The sequence below is a fragment of the Cygnus olor genome, chromosome 6 (assembly GCF_009769625.2).
Source record: "Cygnus olor isolate bCygOlo1 chromosome 6, bCygOlo1.pri.v2, whole genome shotgun sequence".
Classification (NCBI taxonomy): domain Eukaryota; kingdom Metazoa; phylum Chordata; class Aves; order Anseriformes; family Anatidae; genus Cygnus; species Cygnus olor.
In genome coordinates, this window is record NC_049174.1 from 19,117,222 (window position 1) to 19,139,688 (window position 22,467).

General features: G+C 40.5%; 1 protein-coding gene across 2 annotated transcripts in view; it reads right to left on the minus strand.

Annotated features, from left to right (window-relative positions):
• Positions 1–21,944, minus strand: part of METAP1D (methionyl aminopeptidase type 1D, mitochondrial) — a 47,050-nt gene extending 25,106 nt beyond the window's left edge. For both annotated transcript variants that reach the window (XM_040561833.1, XM_040561834.1), the window contains exon 1: positions 21,831–21,944. In XM_040561833.1, the coding sequence (XP_040417767.1) occupies positions 21,831–21,870 (40 nt within the window). In that variant the 5' untranslated portion in view covers positions 21,871–21,944. The remainder of the gene's footprint in view (positions 1–21,830) is intronic.
• Between the last annotated feature and the right edge of the window lie 523 nt (positions 21,945–22,467).

Sequence of the window (22,467 nt, forward strand, 5' to 3'; positions counted from 1 at the left end):
CTCAGGCAGAAGTTGAAACTGATTGGGCAAAGTAGAAGGACAAGAGCCCTTGAAATTAAACAAAAGCAAATTCATTCTGTTGACAGATGTTGATTACATCAAAGCCGCGAAAGAACTTTTTTCTTTTTCTTTTTTTCCCCTTTTTTGCAACTAATACCTCTGCATTCTCTATACATTAAGGATATAACATATCTTAATCAACACAACCCAACATGTAATAATTTTTAAATTTGGTCAAAGTATATTGTAACAAGGTCTTAACGACAGGCTTCTCTAAACAAGAGTGTATTCACATGGTCATGTCTGCATACCCGTGCTGGTCACGCCATCATCAGCCCCTTACTTCCAGGGGTTAACTGCTCTGGCAGCCAAATAAAATACAGAGAGAGCTGTGTAATTATGGAGACAGTCAAAGGGCAGACTCTATTTTGAAATCTATTTGCACAGACAAGGTCTTCCAATTTCGCTTACAGGAAACAAGCTGGTAAAGGGGGTCTCCTCCTCTCCAGATGCTTTCCACACTTTTTTCCCACATCAGGAAATCATGGACATGGACACCATGCAGCACTGTTTCCTGGATTAGAGGACTATGTCATTACAGGGAGAAGAGCAAACCCATGCTCTTGAGAAATATTTCCTCCTAATTGCCCATATTAGGGGAAAGCAAAACCCACAAGGACTACTGAAAATGTGACTAGCAGCAATTTGTAAACAGGACACAGCCACAGCCATCATGATGGTACTGGAAAAGAGAAAACAGAAATGAAAGGGTAAAAACACTCTGTTTTTAATAGCATGATTGGGGAAATGAAATATTCATCAGGGTAGATGTGACTTCAGTTATAACAGCAACACATTGGTGAAAACCTTGACAGCAATATGATTATGACTGTACCCTGACCAACCAAAATCAAGACCAGTATATTGCAAACATTATATTCAGGTTGTCATTGTTCTATTCAATTACTGAAATTAGCTAGATATTGATGATAGAAGTTGTTTAGTTAATACAGGAAGTGAGGGGATTGCTGTCCTTATTACCTCCCGAGAGCCGGTAAAGCAAGCCAATGGCCAAATGCTGACCGGCTCCAGCGCAGCAGCACAAGCCCTGGTGCCGCTGCCACTGGGATTTCCCCGCAACGCTGAACAAAGGCGAGCTGGGCCCTCAGGACCAGTGATGCTCCCTGCTAATTAAAATTTTGCCCTTACTTCATGGAGAGTGGAGACAGGCAATTTGTTTGCCATGCACTATTACAAACGAGTGTTTTAATTGGTTGTAAATTTATAAACTATATGGAAATGCATTCTTGTTTGGCTTTTTGTTGTTATTACTCACTCTAGACTGGCACGCTAAAATGATGAATTGGAGCCTTCTGAATAATACAGTTCTTCTAATTCATTATTCAATCAAACTTATGGCCAACAAAATAGCTGTTCTGCAAGTTGGTAAACTGGGAAACCACAGAGAATCAGAAACTCTTCTATTTACAGGAAGGATGACAGCCTAAGGGTACTTCATCCCAATAATAACAACATTCAAGTAATAGCGCCCAGGTCACGACAAGCCATGACCCTCCCCATAGCTCCGTCAGGAAGTTGGCTTGGTGCCACCTTTTATCAGCAGCAACCGAGTGTAACTTCAACAAACAAGAAGAAAAGGAAAAAATAATTTTATATTCCCAAAACCCCCTTCAACCACTTCCCTGAGTTCCTGTGTATATATATATATATATACACACACAGTCACACCAAGCCAGTGACTGAGCAAAATTCTGGTGTCATTAAACAGCACATTGTCATTTTATTACAGAATTTAAAAAAATAGAGAGTACCATCTAGCTTTATCTAAATGATATTAATTCATATACCAAGGGAAATTAATTGTCTGCTACATAAAATGTGGTTGGGCTGTAACACTTAACTTTGGAAAGAGAGAACTGTAGCTCTCCACTACAGTCTTCCATCCCAGTGCGATTTCTACTAAATCTTCTCTCTCCAACAGCTTAACACAAGTAGAAAATAAAAAGAAAGTGTTGCCTAAAGCAGTATCAGAGCAAAATGAAACAAGTCAGATACAAAAGCTGGACAAAGCAATATTAAGAGTTTCACACAGTTAGGGGAATTTAGGCTCCAAATCACAGCATCTGGCAAATTTCAACTTCTGTGACTAGCAGAAGAAACATTCCTCTTATGTTACTACATTGCTATATTGAGTAAATTAATTTATCATAAAATCAATAAATTAGAATGAGAAAGATATCTGCTCAGGTCTGCATATTTAAATACACCTTTCAAACACCTTCTGTCTATCTTAAGGTTTTGTAAAACATCAGAGGAATTACTTATGCTTGACAGGTTAGTTATTGTACTCACTATTTTCATTTTGTAGGGAAGTAACAACTGTTGGAACAAGTTCGTCAGTTTAAAAAATAGCAGTTGTTTCAGCTTAAAATAAAAAGCTATTCAAATAGTCCTCACACACACGCACAATACAGGATCTTGTTGTTAATATGCACCCACCCACAGCTTTAACATTCACCGAATCCTACTGGGATAAAATCTTTTCAGGTGCTCTGTGAAACAACTGTTTTTCAACTGGCATGTTTATGTCCTATGTGCATACCTGATACAGTACTAAATGTTACTGGCGGCATGTTAAAAATAATCTTACTTTAATAACTCAAATTTCCAGCTGAAATGGGAAAAGTATGTCTGAATCACCACAAAAAATGTTTTCAACAAATCCTTTCAGTGGATGAGCAGGGCTGCTGAAATAAGAGTAACATTTGCACAGAAAATTTAGGGACTTCTCATGAACATTGTACCAGGATTTTCTCCATAGCTTGATATATGGGAAGAGTACTGGCAGTTAGCAGTCTTTTCCCCACGCAAAACTCAAGACCCCTTGCAATAAACACCTGCAGCCAAATCTCTAAGGATACAAGATGATTCCTGAATCATAACCCAGTCTTATCTCAAAATGAAAAAAAAAAAATGTACATCGCTAGCAATTTTTGGATGAACATCTTAATAAAATGCTTACATTACTTCTCATTTGGTAAAAATGACAGCTAGCAGCATTTCTTGCTTTGTACTGAATTTTGTTAATTACTTGTATTATCCTGTTTCCACTTGAAAATGCAAATTTTATTAGGACAGTGAGTCTTTTAATGAGAAAAGATTTATGTGTCCTCTGCTGGAGTGGAGTACAAGTTTGGGGCATTATATCCTGTACACTGGACTTCAAAATATATTAGCAGATAGGCGTAAGAGTTTACAGCTGTTTCTACTATACTGTTGTGGTGTTGGAAACAATCTATGATTTTTTTTTTTCAAGAAGATGCTTTGCACAAGGAAGATGCTCCACTCAAGAACTTGCTGCAGATAACTTCTAGTATCCTTGATAAAGCATTTATTTTTAAACCTGACAGTCATCAGAATGTGCTTTTAATGCACAGCTTGGAAGCTTATTCATAAATATGTGACACAGGGTCACTGAATGAATTATAATGATAGGATTATGGATTGAATTTGGAAGAGTATGGTATAATGTTTGGGGGCTGTTTAAAATATTTTTTTAAAATACCTTTCATTTATCTCCTTGCTTAACATTTACAAAGACCTCTTTCTTATCATAAAAGTCCCTGTTTATCAAACACTGATACAGGAAGAAGTTGTTTACATTTTCAGAAGTACCAACATACATCACTTATTACAAAAAAAAACAAGCACTCCATAAGAAATGCTCAATCACTGTCAATCATATGCACTAAAATATACATAAACCAAAGCATGTGGTGTGAACTATATTGGATTCAAACTGAACACAGAATTACAACTATAACAAACAAAAAACAAATAATTACAAGTGACTCATAGGCCTATTTACACATCTCACAAAACCGCTGGAAAGGTAGGTAACCATAGAAACCTGACAGCCTAAATTCAGTATTTTAAAATTTGTATTTAGGTTAAAATGCTGAAAATGATGTTTATATTTGATGAAATTCATATTTTAAAGGCTTCAGTTTTTGCTTTGATACTTAAATAAATGCTTAAAATTATTTCATCTCTCCATATTAACAATTTGCCTTTTAGATTTGATTTTATTAAAGTAAAGATTACAATTTATCCTTTTTAATATAAAATGTCACAAATGCAGTATTTTAATACCACAAATTAATATTTCTAGCACCTCTTTAATGATCAAAATTAAATAATGATATCAAACAAACATTGCTGAACTTATTATTAAATGTTTTGCATATGGACTTTCCTGAGCTGCACAGCAGAAAAAAAAAAATACTCAAATTAACTGTTAAAGCTGAAATGCTAATAGCCTTTTCTACTTATAATTCTTTTTCACTGACAATTACAATTTGCATGGCTTAAAATTTAATACTATGATTAGTACTAATGTCCTATATTTTACTTCATAATCTAAATGAGTAAAATATTATTTTTGTAGTTCACTGGCTCTTATACTTAGGTTGTAATGTTCAGTGTGTATTTCATTATGCAGATGAGCAATGGATGTCGTATAACGTGATTTAAATGGGTCAACAGTATTTTCCTATTCACATTCATCATCCAGACAGCCACAAAAAAAAAAAAAACAAAAAAAAAAACAGGGAATCTCTCTCTCTGCCCCCGACCCTTCCCACCAGCCCACCGCCACGAGCTGCAGCGGCGGGGCTGAGGGAGCTGGGCTGGGTGCTGGGCTCCCGCTGGGGCAGGTGCCAGGCCCTGGTGGGCGCAGCCAGGCCAGCTCCACACCTCCCCGTGCCAAGAATGATTCTCGTCTCATGGAGCTCAGTAGGAGCCACGTGTTGACAAACTGAGCCGATCTGGATCGGCAAAATTCGCTCTTGGCACAGGGACAGGCGACCGTGCTGCATGCCCAGGCGGCCTGCCCACTGATGTGGCGCTGGCAGCGAGGCGCCTCCTGCCTAACGCACTTGTCAGGGAACTCCCGCTGAAGGCAGTGGAGACAGGATCAGGCCACTTGTTGCCAGTTGTTTATAGAGCACATCCAAAGCACAGGCTCTGTTCTCAAGCCACATAACCATCACCAAAGGCCTTTTTTATCATATATGGCACCTTGCATGTAGAGTGGCTATTTATAAATAACGTAGCACTTCTGCAGGAAGGCAAGCCGTGCTCACGCATGCTAAAGGGAAAGCACACAAGTGCAAGAGGCCCGAGACAACATGTGTGGCGGGGCTGGCAGTGCTGGCCTAGGCTCACCCCGAGGGGTAGGCCCCACAGGATGACCCGTGGGCCACCCCAGCTAGCCAGGGCTGCCAGTGGCCCCTCACTGGGCCCCGCGCCTCAGCGCTTCTGCGCAAAGAGGCCAGCTGCAAGGCTGGGCAAGCGGCAAAGCTGGGTGGGCTGAGCGAGCGAGCCCCATGGAAGAATGAAAAAAGCAGCCTGAGCTGGGGAGAAGATTTGGGTTGCATCCTGTGCTGCCTTGGTAGTTTCTCCAACAGATACAGACAAACCTCAAAAAGGACAGAAATTTGGATGTGCTGACACCGTGCTCTCAGCAGCCTGGGGGAGGTGTCTGTCCTGAGTCAGGATGGCAACTGCCTCCCCCACAGACGCTGAGCTTTAATAAGCCTTCATGAATGTCAGACACAAAAAGGGGCTTTATTCTGTGGTAGAGAAAGGGTAATAAGGTGTTTTGCATTTTCCATGCAGTGGTTTTGAAGCGCATTTTCTGGCTCCAGACACAACACCAGCCCTTCCCCACAGCACCGCCACATCCAGGAATCTCCCTCCTGAAGGCACCAGCCATCCTTTCCAGCACGGTGCCCCCCTTGCTCTTTGCACAAATGCTGGGATGTGCCAGCTTTTTTCTGCAGGAGCAGGAGGGAAATGGTTCAAGGAAGCATCTGGAAAAACTTCCCCTGTGTTTTCACAGAGCATGGGGCTGGGGGAGAGGGCTGCAGCGCCCTGAGCACACAGGCGGTGTGCCCCCTTGCCTACCCTGCTGAAGACCCCTGGGGCTTTGCAGCCACCACTCTCCTCACTTCACGACTTCGCCACCTTTCCTCTTCTAGTTCATGGACATAGATGAACAGGAGTAGGACCTGAGCTTCAGCTTTTAAAGTAAACTAATGGACATATGGCACAATATGAAGTTTACAACTATTTGGATCTCACTGGACTATATTTGCAATGCTTGTGTCCCTGGACAAATGTTTCACCAGTATCTAATAAACAGCTGGGTACAGCAGGCACCTTAACTGGGTAAGAGCTAAGGCAACTGTGGGCACCAGCTTGGTGGTTGATTTACAGTAAATTAAACAATAATCACCACAACAATGACTGCAGGTTCAGTTTTGTCCATGACCTTCCCTAGGTATCAGGAACATGAAGGAATTCAGCATATTTCACTGGAGTGACAACCTACATGCAGGTCAGGATCTGACACACTTGTTTCCCCTGTGCCCATCTCATGTAATGCACATCAGGAGTTGAGCCAGATGACATGCAACATCTGTGAATTTACGATGCATGTCTTCAGGCGAGCATGCTCGCTCGCTCAGCCCTGCCCATCTGCCCCGTCACTCTCCAATGAGCAAACTACACATTCAGATCCCAAAACTGGGTGGTAAGGAAGGACCTCCGGGTTTCCTCACTACTCCATATCCTGTCATCAACACCAAAGCTACTATTACAAGAGATTTCGTGGAGGAACTACAAGCAGCACTTGTCTTGCTGGAACAAAGACAATATAACACAAACTACAGCACCTGGTTATTCCCTCAAGACTGGAACATGCAGTCCAGTTGCACTTTAGGAAATGCTTTCTCACCCCCAAAACCCTGACTTTGCTCCCTGTCACTTCTCCTGCTGCACATGTTACAGGTGTAAGTTACCCAAACAAAACCACTCCATTCTATCAGGTGCTCTAAAGACGGATACAGAAATGCCCACGACTACTACTTCCCACACAACCAGACTTTAAATAAATAAATAAGCAAACAAATAATTAAGTTCTAAACTATCTTCATCAGTCTATTCACTCACTATGTACATTTTATTGGGCTATTCCACCATCCGAATTTCTAAAACAGATCAAGTAAGCAATGGGTTTCTCAAGAGAGTAGGCCTCCAAATCCTTTTCCTAAAATGAAAAGGATTTGCACGTCTTTTTTTTCTGCACAGATAGTGAATCTATAAGCAGCAGTAAATGTTTTGCTTTCCCTAAGATGAAGATAATCTAACTTGCCAGCTAAATATGACAGGCATTTCTTCAGAGCATGCTTAGCTACCTTGTCTGCAAAGCTGGGCAGCAATCCATGAAATTCTCCATGGGGACATTCCACTTAGCCAATTACTAATTCACATATTCAACTCAGAACACTTAGATTTTCTTGCATGATTTGTCAAACATCCACTCTAGCTCTCTTGTTCTTGTTGCTACAGGTTTGTGGTTTAAATATACAGCTTTAAAACAGTATTGCCCACTGAAGATACAGACCAACGGGGGCAGCAACTTGAGCCCACAGCCGGATCTCCCAGTTGCTCTGACTGGACTTGTCTGCTTGCAGTTGAGGAAAAGTTTCAACTAGAACCCAGTTCACTTTCGTATTTATTTATTCAGAACTTTGTTTAGATAGAAGGAGCTCTGGAAGCAGATCTGACAGAACAGACACAATTTGTGAAGATACTAATTGCATGAAAAGAACAATTTTGCAAAAGACTTCCCATTCAAATTGACACAAAAAAGGCATTTTTACCTTTAAGTAAAAAGGCAGAGGCATATATAACCTTAACATGACTGAAAGAGAAGGCTGTATAGCCATCTCCTTGTGAGCTGTCTCTCACACATGAGATATGGGCACATACTGCATTGCATGATGCTCATGGGAAAGACTGAAGAAATAAATAAAAACCAGGCTACCAGTAGAGCCATGCATGTGGCAAATAGTACATACTGGTGCTATCAAGGAAGACCAGTGATCCTGGCAGCCCCTGGTAAATCCAATGACAGTGCACACCCATCTTGAGAGTACTAGAACCGCAGATCTGCGTGTGGAAATTTTGATATCTTAATTTCAATAGTGCCATTGCAGCTGAAACCACCATCTTTCTAATTTAAAATGCAGGCTAGTAAAGCTCTTCTTTAGACAATAACAATTAGCATGTTATTGCTTCATCCAGATGTTTTTCATGATGCACTATAAATTATTCTGACAATTATAAAACAGAGCTGGACAGAGAGAGTACAAAAGCTTCATCTGGAGAATGAGCACTGGTGTTCCTGCAGCTTTCTGCAGCAGTCCAGTCACAGAACCAGACACCTTCCATGTTCAACCCGTCTTTCGTCTTGGTCTTGACAGACTTTGGCCCAACACCTTTTTTTTGGGTGAGGAAGTTGGGTGCTAAAATATACAAAGGATATGATAACAGAAGTAATGTGTATTGACGGAATCATACTTGAGATATGTACAGGAGAAGGTATCAATTCATTTTGACTCTAAAATCATCCCCAAATCAGCAAATTCAGTGAATTATGTACTAGAACCCCTGCTGTACACTTAAATCATGGACAACGCGAATTCCATTTCAAATTACCTGCATGGCCTATTGCAAAGTAACATGATCGTGAATTTTGATTTTATGATTCTGACCACAACTTTATTAACAACAGGGGTCCTGAATCCTATTCAGTGAACAAAACAGCTACAGTGAAGTTGACTCTGACTTGTTTGCTACCACTGCAATGGTACAGTCAGCAGAAGCAGCATGCCCATGCCCCAGCTGTGGCTGCTCACAGTGCAGTGTATCAGTAGCCCATCATCATCACCTGTTGCGCCAGAGATGACAGGAGAGAATGTGTGCCTTTACCTCAGCCACACCAGCAGATTACTTTCAGCTGGCTGAACTTCCAGTCACAACTTCCAAACAACCTGTTTGCAACCTCCAACAAGGAACATGGTCCCATAGCTGAGGATACTGCTGCAGCAAAAGCCACCCAAATTTGTCAAGCAGTTACCTTATTCTATACCTGATTCACATAACTGGAGAAGGAAAAATGATTTCAATTACTTAGTGAGGTTAACATGAAAGGCTATCAAAATTTACTTTAGCCTGCTTCCCTCAGGTGATTACAGCAGGAGTCAGTATCACCAACTTAGATGCAGAAAGTTAGGTTGATTGAATTCCACCTTTATTGACTTGGATAGCCTCTTCAGGAAAGCTGAGATATGCCTTTATATATTTCACTGAAGAACCAAGACTGATTTTGTGCGACAGTTCTCACAAAAAGAGTTATTCGGATAAAACAGACCGAAATAAACAAATGCAAGATTGTCTTTATCAAGCAGGTTTTAGAAACAGCTGCCATATACTCCTTCTGCACTTTTACAATTTTGGGTTGCTCTGCAATTAAAATTTTGCCAGAAAACACGTAGTAGTTAAGGAGAGTTCTCTGCAACGCTAAACTCTTAGATAATGTAACTACACCACCCAGAAAACAGCTGGTACAGAAACATACCAGCAAAATAATTCTGGCTGGTACAACTTGATCTTTTTGAGGAACTGATTTAAGATTTCCCAGAAGAGAAATCTTCTCATGACTTGAGCTTCTATTGAATTAGTAGGGTCTGCTAGAGCATTAACAAATCTTTAAATAATAAACCTAGACAAGTCCCACTACTTGATATATTTCTTTTAGGTCTCTGTCTTGAGCCATAAGAAGTATGTCAATAATAATCAGTACACAACAACCAGAAACAACTCTCAGAAATGAGACCTGCCCAGTCACCTCACAGGTGTTAATTCAGAAAGCACAGGACAATGAAATTAAGCCTTGTCACCACCCACCATTTCACCCATAATACAAGAGCGTAATTCAATTCTCAGACCTGCACAAATCAATGCAGGCAACATCTCATCTTGGTGTCAAACTAGGATGGCTTTGCAAGACAACTGTCCACTTGGTTATTAGAGTAGAAGATCAACTCAACAAGTCTAGATGAGCTTACAAGCACATTCAAGAGCTATGAACTCAAGCAACATACAAGCAGACCTGGAGTGACTGCATCATGTATTAAATAAAGTACCTCATTTTTATGACTTGTGGAATGAGGTCAGGAGCTCACTGTAGTTTTTTTCCCCAACTCCAGTCAGAAGATCTGGGACCGAACAGCTGGATTTATGTGAGAAAAATAATTTCTTTGTCATTTTCTTGAAGTGTTATACCATGTGTGTTGACTTTCATAATTCTAAAAAATACATAATGCAGGACCTAAATTTAAGTTCATGTACATCTCAACATGAATCAGATAATCTGAGAGCATCTGATATGCCCTAGGTGTTAATGTATAAATATAGATCATGTTCATTACTGCAGTAGTCCTTTATGGTTCAAAATAAGCTTGATCTGAAATTGAAACATCGCTTTAAACATGTATTTTAAGTATAAATACATGAAAGTAAACATCCTTAAGATGTGAAAGTTGGAGACTTTACACAGCTGGTTAGAGTGGCTGGTTATTTATCTTCTAAACTAGAGAGACTACAATACGACCTTCAAAACCCCTCATGAAAGTTTTCTCAGGCTGCACTCTATAGCGTAAGTCTGCCAAAAGACTTCTGAGGAGCACTGAAGAGTCCTTTATTACCATTTTCTAAGACTTCCATGCAGCATAGCAGTTTATTGAACACTTGTTTTCCAACATTTTCCTCTTTGTTTAGAAATTAGGACATATAGGGAAAGACATCTACTGATTTGGAAAGGACAACAGCTCTAAAAGGAAAACTCCCCAGGGAATCAGTCATTTAACAAAACAAACAAATGAACTTTCCATACTTTGTTTCTATGTCATAAAACATTCCCAGATTGTTTTCCATTCAAATAATATGTTTTTAATATGCACTATGTTAAAGGAACTCAAAAACTATTTTCAAACTTCCTCTGTCCAGGAATCTCTGTAGTATCATATGTTATCATACGGATAAAGCCCTTTGCCAACGAACAGTTCAATTTGTAAACACTACCTTAGATGTTTTCTCTCATACCCTTTCCATATTTCCTTTTCCTATGCCCATATCCAAAGACTGAAAAGACTTTATTTAAGCAAAAAAAAAAAAAAAAAAAGTTTATTATCAATGTGTTCTAGTTCTCTACACAGGGAGAGAAAAGTTACAGCTGTTCAGACAGAAGTGTAAGAAGGGACAAAAGGAGCATTTGGCAAAAGAGAAGAAGGAAGATCTACATGTTTGACAAACAAAACCCAAGACACACAGACACCGCAAGATATGACTGAATGAGAAGAAACCCTTACCATATAATGACCTGATTTCAGAAGTTCTGACATGGTTCCTTTTAAAAAATCTTCTATAATCTTTGTATCACTACAGAACACAGAAGACCAATGGTGTGACTTGAACTGCTGAACACAAAGTATGAGTAACTTTTCTTAAATGGAAACTAGAGCTTGACTTCATACAGTGCCTTTCATACTTAGTGCGTTACAAATTGCTTTAAATACTGGCAGGCAAACAGCCATTATGCACTCAAGAGCTCATACATAATACTTAGCATTTTTATAGAGCTTTTCATCTTCGAAGTGCTTTACAAACAACTCATTAATCTCAACCAACGCACCTGCAAAGTAGATAAATATCTGTACTGTGGGTGGAGAAAGAGACAGGAAGTTCACTGGCTTATCCAAGGCCATGCACCACCAGCCTCGAAGTTCCTAGCTCCTGGCTTCTAGTCCTACAAATAACTTCAACACAGTCTTGTGTTGAGACCGTAACTCTTCTTCAGCCATACAGCTGCAGGAGGACTTGCCTCACTAACAAGAGGATGCCAGCAGAGGAGCCTACCATTCCTGATTTTGGCAAGCTCCTCAGGGATGTTTTCTCCCACCAGAGCCATCAACTCAGGGACGTATGAAGTCCAGACACCGATGTGATACTCATGATGCAGACTCTGAAGCTGATTCACCACCAAACAGCACGCTGGCAAAGCTTCTACTTCAGCAAAAGCCTCAATGTCTCCCTTACTTCTCAAACTGCCACACATTTTCTGTGGCAGGAGACTCGTACAATACAGACCAACAGAAAACTTAAGTTTGTGGCCTCCAGGTACAGCCACAATACAAGAAAACAACTTCAGCTTCCTGCCTCAGGCAATCTAATGATTCAAAACTTTGAATGAACTTTGTCTGGTAAGGGCAGTAACTCTCTCCCTTGCTGGTGACTGGAAAAAAATTCTTAATGGGGTTTTACCACATGATTATACTTCTTCTTTTTGATGCATAAAAATATCCGATATGATTTTTTTTCATGCTTTTTTTAAACCTCAGAAACACCAAGAATGTCAAACCTGGAACAGAAAAGAAGCCTGGGAGATGTAAACTGTAATACAATACATGTAATGTGCTACAGCAGACTTTCTATTCCCTTACTACAGGAACACAATCACTGAATTTTTAGTAAAGGCATCTTTATTTCAGATGCTTGTTAGTCACTAGATTTAAATGAATAAATCTGAGAATCCTTATCTGTTCATTTTTCACATTTATGATGCCAGAGCTTTACATGTTCTCCAGTCAGTGTAGTTCCTCCCACAGAAAACAGCTCATGCTCAGAAAAATAAATTTCAGACAAACTGCTACAACAACAGAAAAACAAGAAATTGTTGAAGGCCAATTTTTCCACATTTTTTCTTAGGATATCAGGAAAAAAAAAGTCTTTCTACAAGTAATGGTGTATATATAAAGTTAGGTAGGTAAATGTGAGTAGTAAAAGACAAATGAACAATGGCAGAAGTGTATGTAGATAGAATAATAACTAACATGTTCTGCCTGCATGTCCAATCAACCTGGTCATAAAAGCTAGAATAGGAACAACACAGCAGCTGTTAATCACTCTTCTCATATCTTAACTTTCTAAATTTTACAAAACAAAACAAAACAAAAACAAAAAAAAGACACAAGGTCACACAATTCAAAACAATGAGGAAACAACTCTTGACCATTGAGCAGAAATTACGAGTTCCCCACATTTAGAAGAATTTTAAGATTTTTTTTTTTTAATGACAAAAGTACAACTTCTCATGAACATAAAGGCATATATAGAAGAGCAAACTAAAAATAAAACACACAGGAAATTTAATTAAATTTAATTAGATTGACCAGTAACTCTCTCTCTGCACTCAAAAACAAACAAACAAACAAAAAATTTCTAAATACAGAAATCCACCATGATAACATTCTGCTGCTAAAATTATATGCAATGTTTGTGTAATGCAGCTTCTCTCACAGAATGAAACAGATTAAAGGAGACACATGTAAGAAAAAAAAATCAATATGCATTGTATTCACTAAACTCTGAAAACACGAAAATGACAATGTAGTAAAAAAAACCAACACATCAGAGTAACACTAATGCTGCAACATTTTTTGTTATTTTGTTTAATAACTTGTCGCTTTATTTGTAAGCAGTAATCAAGAGAAGCAAAAATAATTTCTTTTGTTGCCTGTACTTTTAGCTGCTCCTGTTTTCATTCTATTTTAAAAAAAGAATCTTTTCTCCTAATCATCAACAAAGTAAAACCAGATTTCACCAGTGGTGAAGTACATTATCCATCAGCATAAGGTGATACTACGTAAAAACAACAAAGAAAATAATAAGAGGAGTCAATGCTTGAACACAGCTTTCCTTCAATTCCCTTGGGAATCCTGGTACTACAGGTCTTCGATTCCCAAGCAGAGAGGATCATGTTCATCAGCTACAACAGCTCATCTGGGACTAAATCCAGGTCGACTGCTTGATGAAATATAGGCGCCATCAGGTAGCAGGAGTGGTCACGGAGACTACAGAAATGTGTAAGTAAAAACTACAAAATGAAATTAAAACACTGCTGTAGCCATACAGCCCCCTTCTACCGGATGCATTAACTCTAAGTCAGAGAACACACAAAGCACAGACCACTCCCTATTTATTTTCTCTTCCTTTCTCACCTATGTAATATGAAAGTTAGACTAAGCACACAAGTATGTTTTAACAAACATTTCTGATTTTAATAGAAATACTTAGGAAAGGAACCACTGTGACAAATGCACACAGCTTGAAAGACAAAGCAAAAATAAATAAATAAATAAATAAATAAATTTAAAAAATAAATAATTTTTACTGTATCCTACTCCTCCTCCCACTTCATTACTTCAAAATATTTTCAAATTAAAATTTAATGCTAATAAATATAGCAAGATCAACAGCACTGGGGTGTGGTGTTCAGAAGCACTGCAAGCCATCCAGCAGTGGCACCTCACCACCCCAAACTGTCACAGAGAGGAAGAGCGAGCGAATGTCTTGCCACGTGTGAGTTTCCAAGGGCTATGGGACTGTGCTTGTTCAGGAGTGGGAGAAAGAGAGAAGAATGAGAAAGAGGAAAAAATATACAATCCTAAATGGCAATTGAGGAGATCATTGTAATGAGGGATCCTACAGGCAGTTTTAGCACAGAGAAGGCCTTGTACAGACTGTGTACATGATCAGTCTCTATTTTAAAATTACAGTTTGTAGTGGAGCTGCAAAATTATCTCTGAATGTTGTTAAAAATTCCTAAGCTTTCACTTAAATTTGCTCATGGATCATGACTGTCAAAACCAGAGCATCATATCTCATAGGTACAAATATAATGGAAAGGAAAAACAGCTTAGATTTCACAACATCGATCTCCACTGCAGCTTTAGCTGCAAATCCAAAACCAGAAGGAGCCTGTCTTCAATTTGACTTCAGCAGAAACCCAAACTTCAGAATAAGAAACGAAAATACCATAGCACTATGTTAGGGCAATTCACTGAAACAGACTTTTTTTTGGAGGGTAGCCTCAACCTTATCTTCTAATTATAGTTGTACATAAAAAACCACACAAGAAATAATTGGTGTTGTATCAGAACGGAATAGTTCAGTTTCCCCTGGAGAACTGTTAACCACCTGTAACACAGAATTTCAGATCTTTATAGCTATGTGGGATGTCATTTTTGTGTACATCTTCAATCCAGCTTCTGGTCTGCTTAGGGAAATTCAGCTTTATTACTTTATCAAAATCTGGAAAGCCACTTCATATACATCCACTTTTAAACTCTGTGTTAACCTGGCAGCTTAGAAATAGCAGGCATTAGTGCAGGCTTCAGACTCCATTTAATTCTCCCGATGACACTCTTACACAAGACCCTCCGCAAATTACTCCCTTGGCACTACAGTTTCTCCATCCATCAACTGCTGTTAACAATTTCAGTCCCTTTTGTCTGCTGTAGATACCTGGGCTGGGAGCTCTCTGAGGCAAAACCTGTTACACTATATGCTCACGTGGCATCTCATCCTGTTACTTCAGTTAGAGAAGCTATCTGCTCTAAAATACAGTATCACTCACAATTTGAGATCCAGAATTTCTTCAGCAATGTTTCAGTCCTTCATCCTTTCTCTTCAAATGCTACATATTGCAGTAAACAAGCTCAGAGACCACCAGACACCTGTCATATACTATATCACTGTTCCTGATGTTTTAAGTAAAAGAACATGCAAGAACCAAAAAGCCATACTTCACTTGTAGTTTAACCCTGCAAAAAGGCTTGTCAGGGTGATCTTCTGATGCAGACTTTAGAGGCCTAGATCTTTTTTCTTAAATTGCATCCCTAGAGCTTGTGAAGCAGTATCTGTTATATCACTGATACACTATATCCATACAGAGAAGGCTGAATCAGTCATTTATGTCTTTACAGGGCAATGCTAAGGCTCACATGCTAACACCACTTCTGTTCTGAGGATAGATTTCAGCCTGAAGAGACTGACCACTCTAGAAAGAGATGAAGCAAAAGAGTTCAGAACAAGTTTGTCTGTCCCAAGACAACTCTGAAATACAAACCAGAGACATGACTTTGTTTCAGACTTCGCATTCTACTACATGGTATTATTTTAAGCCTTTGCTTATAAACCTGAAGCGAGGTAAGGAAATGGCATGCAAGGAAAGCAAAGTGGAAGTGGTGCATGCAAACAGCGAGTGCTCATCACTAATGGGTATCCTAATGTCTAACTCTGAAGACTGAGTACTGTAAAACTGACTGTGGAAAACACAGCTGAAAGCGAAGTTCCTGTAATGGGCCACATCAATTTCTTAGTAGAGGTCTTCCCAGAACATCTGGGCATTTTCCTTCAGGGTCAGTAGCCCACAAACACAGCTGGGCGCCAGCACTCACAGCGAATCACTGCACCAGGGCACTGAGCTGCTGCAGGCTGTAAAAGTTTCAAAGCTCTGTGTTGGAAATAGAGAGAATGAAGCTCCCTTCCATCTAGGAAAATGTCTGGCTGAATGTTAAGAAGAGAGACTCTGCAAAATGGAAAAGGATACATCTAACACGTATTTCCCAAACAGTTCAATTTTGCCAGAAGGATTACAGTTGGGCTTACCACACAACTTCTGGTATCTAAAAATGTACCCGTCCAATATATTTACCACAGACTAAATACTGGCTGATACAAGATACTGTCTGGGACCCGGCCACCCAAGGCACAAGGTGCACAGAGCAGAAAAAGCATTCATAAAACTGCTGGAACTATGCACTCTTCAGGGACTTATGAATTTTGTCTCCGTGTGGATATTAGCTATAGCTGCAGCGGTGACACTCCGGCACCAGGCCAATGTGTACCCTTCCACAGAGAAGATGACCACGTACTTGGCCAAGTGGCTTTATGAAGGGGCACAAATCAACACAGCTGATTGTAGCAGAAAACACCAAGTTTCTGCTGCTGGGTGAGCCAGCTGCTGCATGGCGACAGCAGCCTTCCTCCCCCTCCCACCCATGTCTGCAGCCGTAGGCCAACAGGCCTGGGGAACTGGCCAAGGCCGCACGGCCTCCACCACAGCGGCCGGTCTGTGGAGAGGTGGACAAGGTGATCTAATCCTCAGCCACGGCTGGACATCTGCAAAGGACAGTCCTCCTTTTGAATATCGTCTTGGCTGATGCCAACTGAGAAAACGAAGCTAACAGAGAAACCGCGCCCTACCAATCCACCTCCAGTTAGAAGTGATATATCTTGTCAGAACAAAGGCTCTGTGTGCTGCCAACAACACATTACCTCTCAGCTGAAAGAAGAGAACAATTAAACACTTTATTGAAAGGGGAATATTTTTTCTCTCATGCCTCAAACCATGAAAGTATATGTCTCCCTGAGAGTTACTCATTGCTGCACTGTTGAAATGGGAATAATTCCTTGTCTGCCTGCTTATTTGCAAGACAGGGATGGAAATACCTCAGGATCATTTGAAAATGTTAAAAGTGTACTACGATCAAATGGTTTGAACTTCCACCGTGCATCATTTGCAGCTGATAATGCTAATGTTAAATCCTGGAGACATGAGTCTGTCTACAAATTAATGGAAAATGTGAATTAACATTTGCTTCCAGCTAATTGCCCAGCTCATGTATTGCACAGTGCAGCCAAGCATCATTTGATCTTGAAAACTCTCTGACAAAAGTTTTCAATCACTTTTTCTCATCTGCCAAAAAACCTTCAGACTTATAGGACATATTTCATTATCAGTCTGGAATACCAGGCAATGTTTAGTCAAGTCCCCCAAAGACTGATATCTGTATATTGTACAGTTAAATTTTTTTAAGTGAATTAGATAGCTTTAAAGTATTAGAAGTTACCATAGATGAGGACTAAATATTTGTAAATTTTTGCGCTGTACATTTCTAAGTTTAACAGTGATGAAGATATGGGTGAAAAGATGTTTTTGTATTTGAATATCAGCAGTGCTGAGGTTTTTTTATGATTCATTCTTAATATGAGAATAATCTCGTATATGCTAAAGTTTATGGGTACACTTATGAAAAGGTAAGGTGCTTTTTTTTTTTTAATTTTACTATTTCAAATCTCATTATCAAAAAGATGGAAACAGACTGATTCAGTAGCATATGACAATTCAAAAACCTGGCATTCGTTTTGATTTGACAGAGAGGGAAAATAGTCCTCTCCCTTTGCAGGTGGTGGAAACTAAAGAGGTTTTGGATATGTATTACTCAGTGAAGTTACAGATTTGACCTTGACTGTGTTCCTAAAATCAAAAAGCCATGAAATGGGATATTTCCAGCAGGTACTTAATTAATCTATTTATGTAACCACCTCTCAGATGTTAACTCTATAGAATGTTTCTGTATGCTAGCATGTAGAGTTCACCACAAAATGATACTTTGAATGTTGACTGTCTGTTTTACCATATTAAATGGCAAAGCCATACCTGATCACACAGGAAAACGCTATGTGAAATTAAATATATACGCTTTATCTAGAGGATGTAAACTAATTGCTTCATAGTGCCTCAGTTACTTGTCTACATCTTTTCCTATTAGTCCACTCTCTGCAGGGTCTGAGCTAACATTTCTGATTTCTGTGATGCTTCAGAATAGTTTGATTATTTTCTTAAAATTACCTTATTGGAGAAGAGGTTGTTACTCCTTTGAAATACTCATTTTTGCCTAGAGTAGCTCTGAAGGATAGAAAACACTCAACCACTCATCACTGACAAGACTCACAAACTGAACAGATCTACACAGCCCAAATAAAATGCATTGTAATATTGAAAATGATACTAATTAAAAAAGACCTCTAATGAGATTCAGCACTTCTAGGCAAACTTGGATTTGCATGGTTTTGAAGCCACAATGCAACAAAATCATACTCCAGCTATGCCCCCTTCTCCGTTTTTTTGGGGGGGAAGATTTAAAAGCATATATTTATGTATCTCCTCTTCATGTTACTAAGGGAGGTGAAAAGAATAAAATTCTCAGAAAAATTTTAAAAACTAACATTTTGAAATGGCTATGCATACAAAGAAGAATAATATCTCACAATAACTCTGGTGCTGGACATAAAAACAGCCCAAAGAAGAAATCTACTGCTTCTACACATGAGCAGGGGATGAAGGCTTATCGGCACCTGTTTAGGATGCTTGCACAATTTTCCAGTTCTGCAAGTATGCAAACTAGGTAAAGCACAAGGAAACATACAGCCTGTGCACACAGACTACATATCTGAGAGATGTATCACACACCTTCAATCTACAATAACTTAACCTTAAAAGTCTGGCAATAACATGCAGCATAGATGGAACACTCATTCATTGGTAGATAGGGAAGCAAGATAAGAAATCAGTTCTATCAGTATTTAACACAGTAAGTGACTTGTTTTACAAGAGATGTCTTCTCATCAATTATTTTCCCATGGCTCCAAGTCCTGAAACTTCATTACAAGCAATTAGGGGCTTCTATTCTACAATAATTTACTTGCCTAAAATTAATAGATCAATAAAAGATTATTATGCCTTAAATCATAGAAATTGTATTTGGAGACATGCAGTTCTTTGACGTCTTCCACTTTATTTTATTACCAATGAACATCACAGATGCAATTATTGTAATACTTGAGACTATCGTAGTATGCAAGTAGACCATTTACAAACCCATAAAACACCATATAATCACTATCATTTATAAGTACAAACTCTGACAGGTCAACATACCATTTGATGTGCCTGTATTCTGTCTTAGTTTTCTTTTACAAATGGTAAATGCAATTGGCGCTCCTATGCCCCTCACACTCTTACCAAGTTGTGTACCTTCTCCTTAGGTTGACGTTATTGCAATTCTGACACTAGCAAGACAGGGACTGTTCAAATAAATTGTCTGATATGCCTGATAAAAAATCACAAACTGTCTTTTTAACTTTCTGCAAGCACAATCATTCAACTTTTCTTTTTCAAACATATTAAAGATTTTTCTTATGATAGCCTAATTCCTTCTGATGTGTGGAGGAAGTATTTAAACAGTATACAAACTTCCAAGATCTCTGCTTTTCAAGTGTGCTAGAAACAGTTCCATAATTATGAAAATTTTCTTTTCATCATTTACAGAAATATAACATCAGAGGTATGAAGAGATATCACATAAGGGGCTATCAAAAAGTAATTTTCATTCTATTTAGGTAGAATAGATTCCCTTAGGTGAGCAGAAATCTAATTTAAATTACTTCTGTCTTTCAATATTTGCAAATTAAATTATACTGAACTGTCCAATTCAGGGAAAATTGGATTTAGCTTAATCAGTCTTGTCTGAACTATGACAGTTTTGCTTTTTCAACTTCTGGAAATATGCATCCACTAGGGGAACTGAATAAGTTCTGATGTCTGGAGGGAGGGATGAAAGCTTAACAAGTTTAAATGGCTTGGGTCTATTAACTGGATGATAGACACAGAGTTTACAGGTGTGGATGCAGCTGGAAGCAGCTGTAGTGGTCACACATGACCACAACAATATCCAGAACAAAGTCTGCAGATGAAGAACTGCTGAAGCAAGAAATCAAGAATAGTATGAATTTGTACAATAAATTTCAATTCATTTGAGATTCAAAACAAAACAACAACAAAAGACATTCTATGGCACTACATATTACAGATGTGATTCAGTTTCTAACTGGCACATGTGAAAGTGTAAAGGTTTTGACCAGTGTCAGAAATAAAACAAATAGGAGACTCTGAAGGCCAAATCCCACAGCTCTTCCCAGTGTTCAGCTGAAGCTCAGATTCTATGACTCCAGTCAAACTGAAATTTCCTTATGAATATGAGCCTTTATCAATGAAAAAATTGACGTGGCTCTTGTGCCCTGCAAAATTCAGAATTAACTGTGAAGAAAAGGCTGCTATATTCTCAAAAGTTTGAAAAGACTTGAACAGAACAAAAAATAGAAGTACAGCAGAAGATCACTATCAACAACATGAGAAAACGGATTGAAATTTTATGTCAGCTGCATAGCATTGCAATATTGTGCTTTGGCTGAAAGATGAAGAATTCATAGTCTTAAAAAAAAGGACTCATACAAGTCTTTCATTGAGACCATTGTAAGGTGTTTCTTTCTATTCACACGTTAAAGATTTTACAACGGAAGCCAAAAAGAAACACTCACTTAACTGTATGCCCCAAAGAACCTCCAGTCTTATTTAATCTGAGACAAGGAAACACCGAGGGGAAGGAATGAGAGGTAAATAACGTTAACACCAGTAAGAAAACACATTTATCAGTGAGGTACAGAACCATGTACAATCGCTCTGTAGTGTTACCAAGGCAGTAAAACACACGGGACTGAATCGTTTCTGCTGGGCTGCGGTAGAAAAGGCGCTTTCAGGAAGACCTCGCTGTGAGAGAAGACAGGAGCTGAAGAGCCTCTACATGCACGCAAAAGTTATGTGACTCAGTGGGTAGGTACAGCAAACGTATTTATTTCAGTCAAGTTATTATTATTTTTATTTATTTTTTAACCGAAAACTAAACTTCTGACAGGAATAGTGCAGTGACACGCTCCCGCGGCCGCAGAGCGGCCCGCCAGCAGCCCTCAGGGCCAGCTCCCGGCGCGGCGCACACCGGGCCGAGCGCTCCTCACCCTGCTCCTTCGGACGGCGCCAAGCCCCACGCTCCCGGTGCCGCCGGCCCGGCCCGGCCCGGCCGGGCTCTCCCCCCGCCACCCTGCCGGGGGGCGCAGCGCCGGCACCGCGCGGCCCCGAGCTGCGTACGCGGGGCTCCCACCGCCCGCGGGACGAGGCCCTTCACGCCCCGGGCGCTCAGGCTGGCGGACACGGCTCTCCGGTAGCTTCTCCCGCTGGCGTCAGCCACCAACCTCCCCGCCGGGCGGCGAGCCAGCGGCGGCTGGGTGGCGCGCGCTGCCCCGTTTAACGGGCGGCGCCTGCTTCCCGCCCCCCTCCTTCCCTCCCCCCTTCCCTCCCCGCCCCGCGGCGGCGCGCTCACCTCCGCCCCGCAGCACGTTGACAGCTCTGGGCGCCGCCATCTTGGCCGCGTGGGGCAGGATCACGTGGACGCGGCAGGCGGGGCGCGGCGGGAGCCGTCCTGCCTCGCGCCGCAGGCGGTACGGGCGTGCTGCGTGAGCCGAGTGCCGCCCGTGGCCGTTAGGGCAGGGGAGGGCCGTGCCGAGCCCTCGGCGCTTCCCAGCGGGGCGAGGCCCCCGCGCCCGTCAGCCCCGGCGGGGCGCAGCGGGACGGGCCCTGGCGGCGGGGCGGCAGCGCCCCCGCCGCGGGGTCTGTGAAGCGCTCACGGCTGCTCGCCCGTGTGCCGTGTTATGCGTGGTTAAGCTGAGGCTTAACGCCCCGCGGTCTCGTCAGCTTTCCAGCAGCGAGACAGCGCTTCCCCAGGGGGGCTGGCGGTCCCAGGAGGGCTGCAACCGTGTCGCTCACCAAGTGCTAAAGCTACCTCAACATTTTATTCGAGTTCTTTTTAAACTTATTTTCCCCTGTACTTTTTTATTCCGTTGTAGTAAAGTAGCTTTTGTGAAGAAAAGAATGAACTACACAGTCCGGAATGCTGAAGTAAGTTTTTGCTGTTACATTTGCTGTAGAGGCATATGCAGAATATGAAAGAGAAAGCTTGA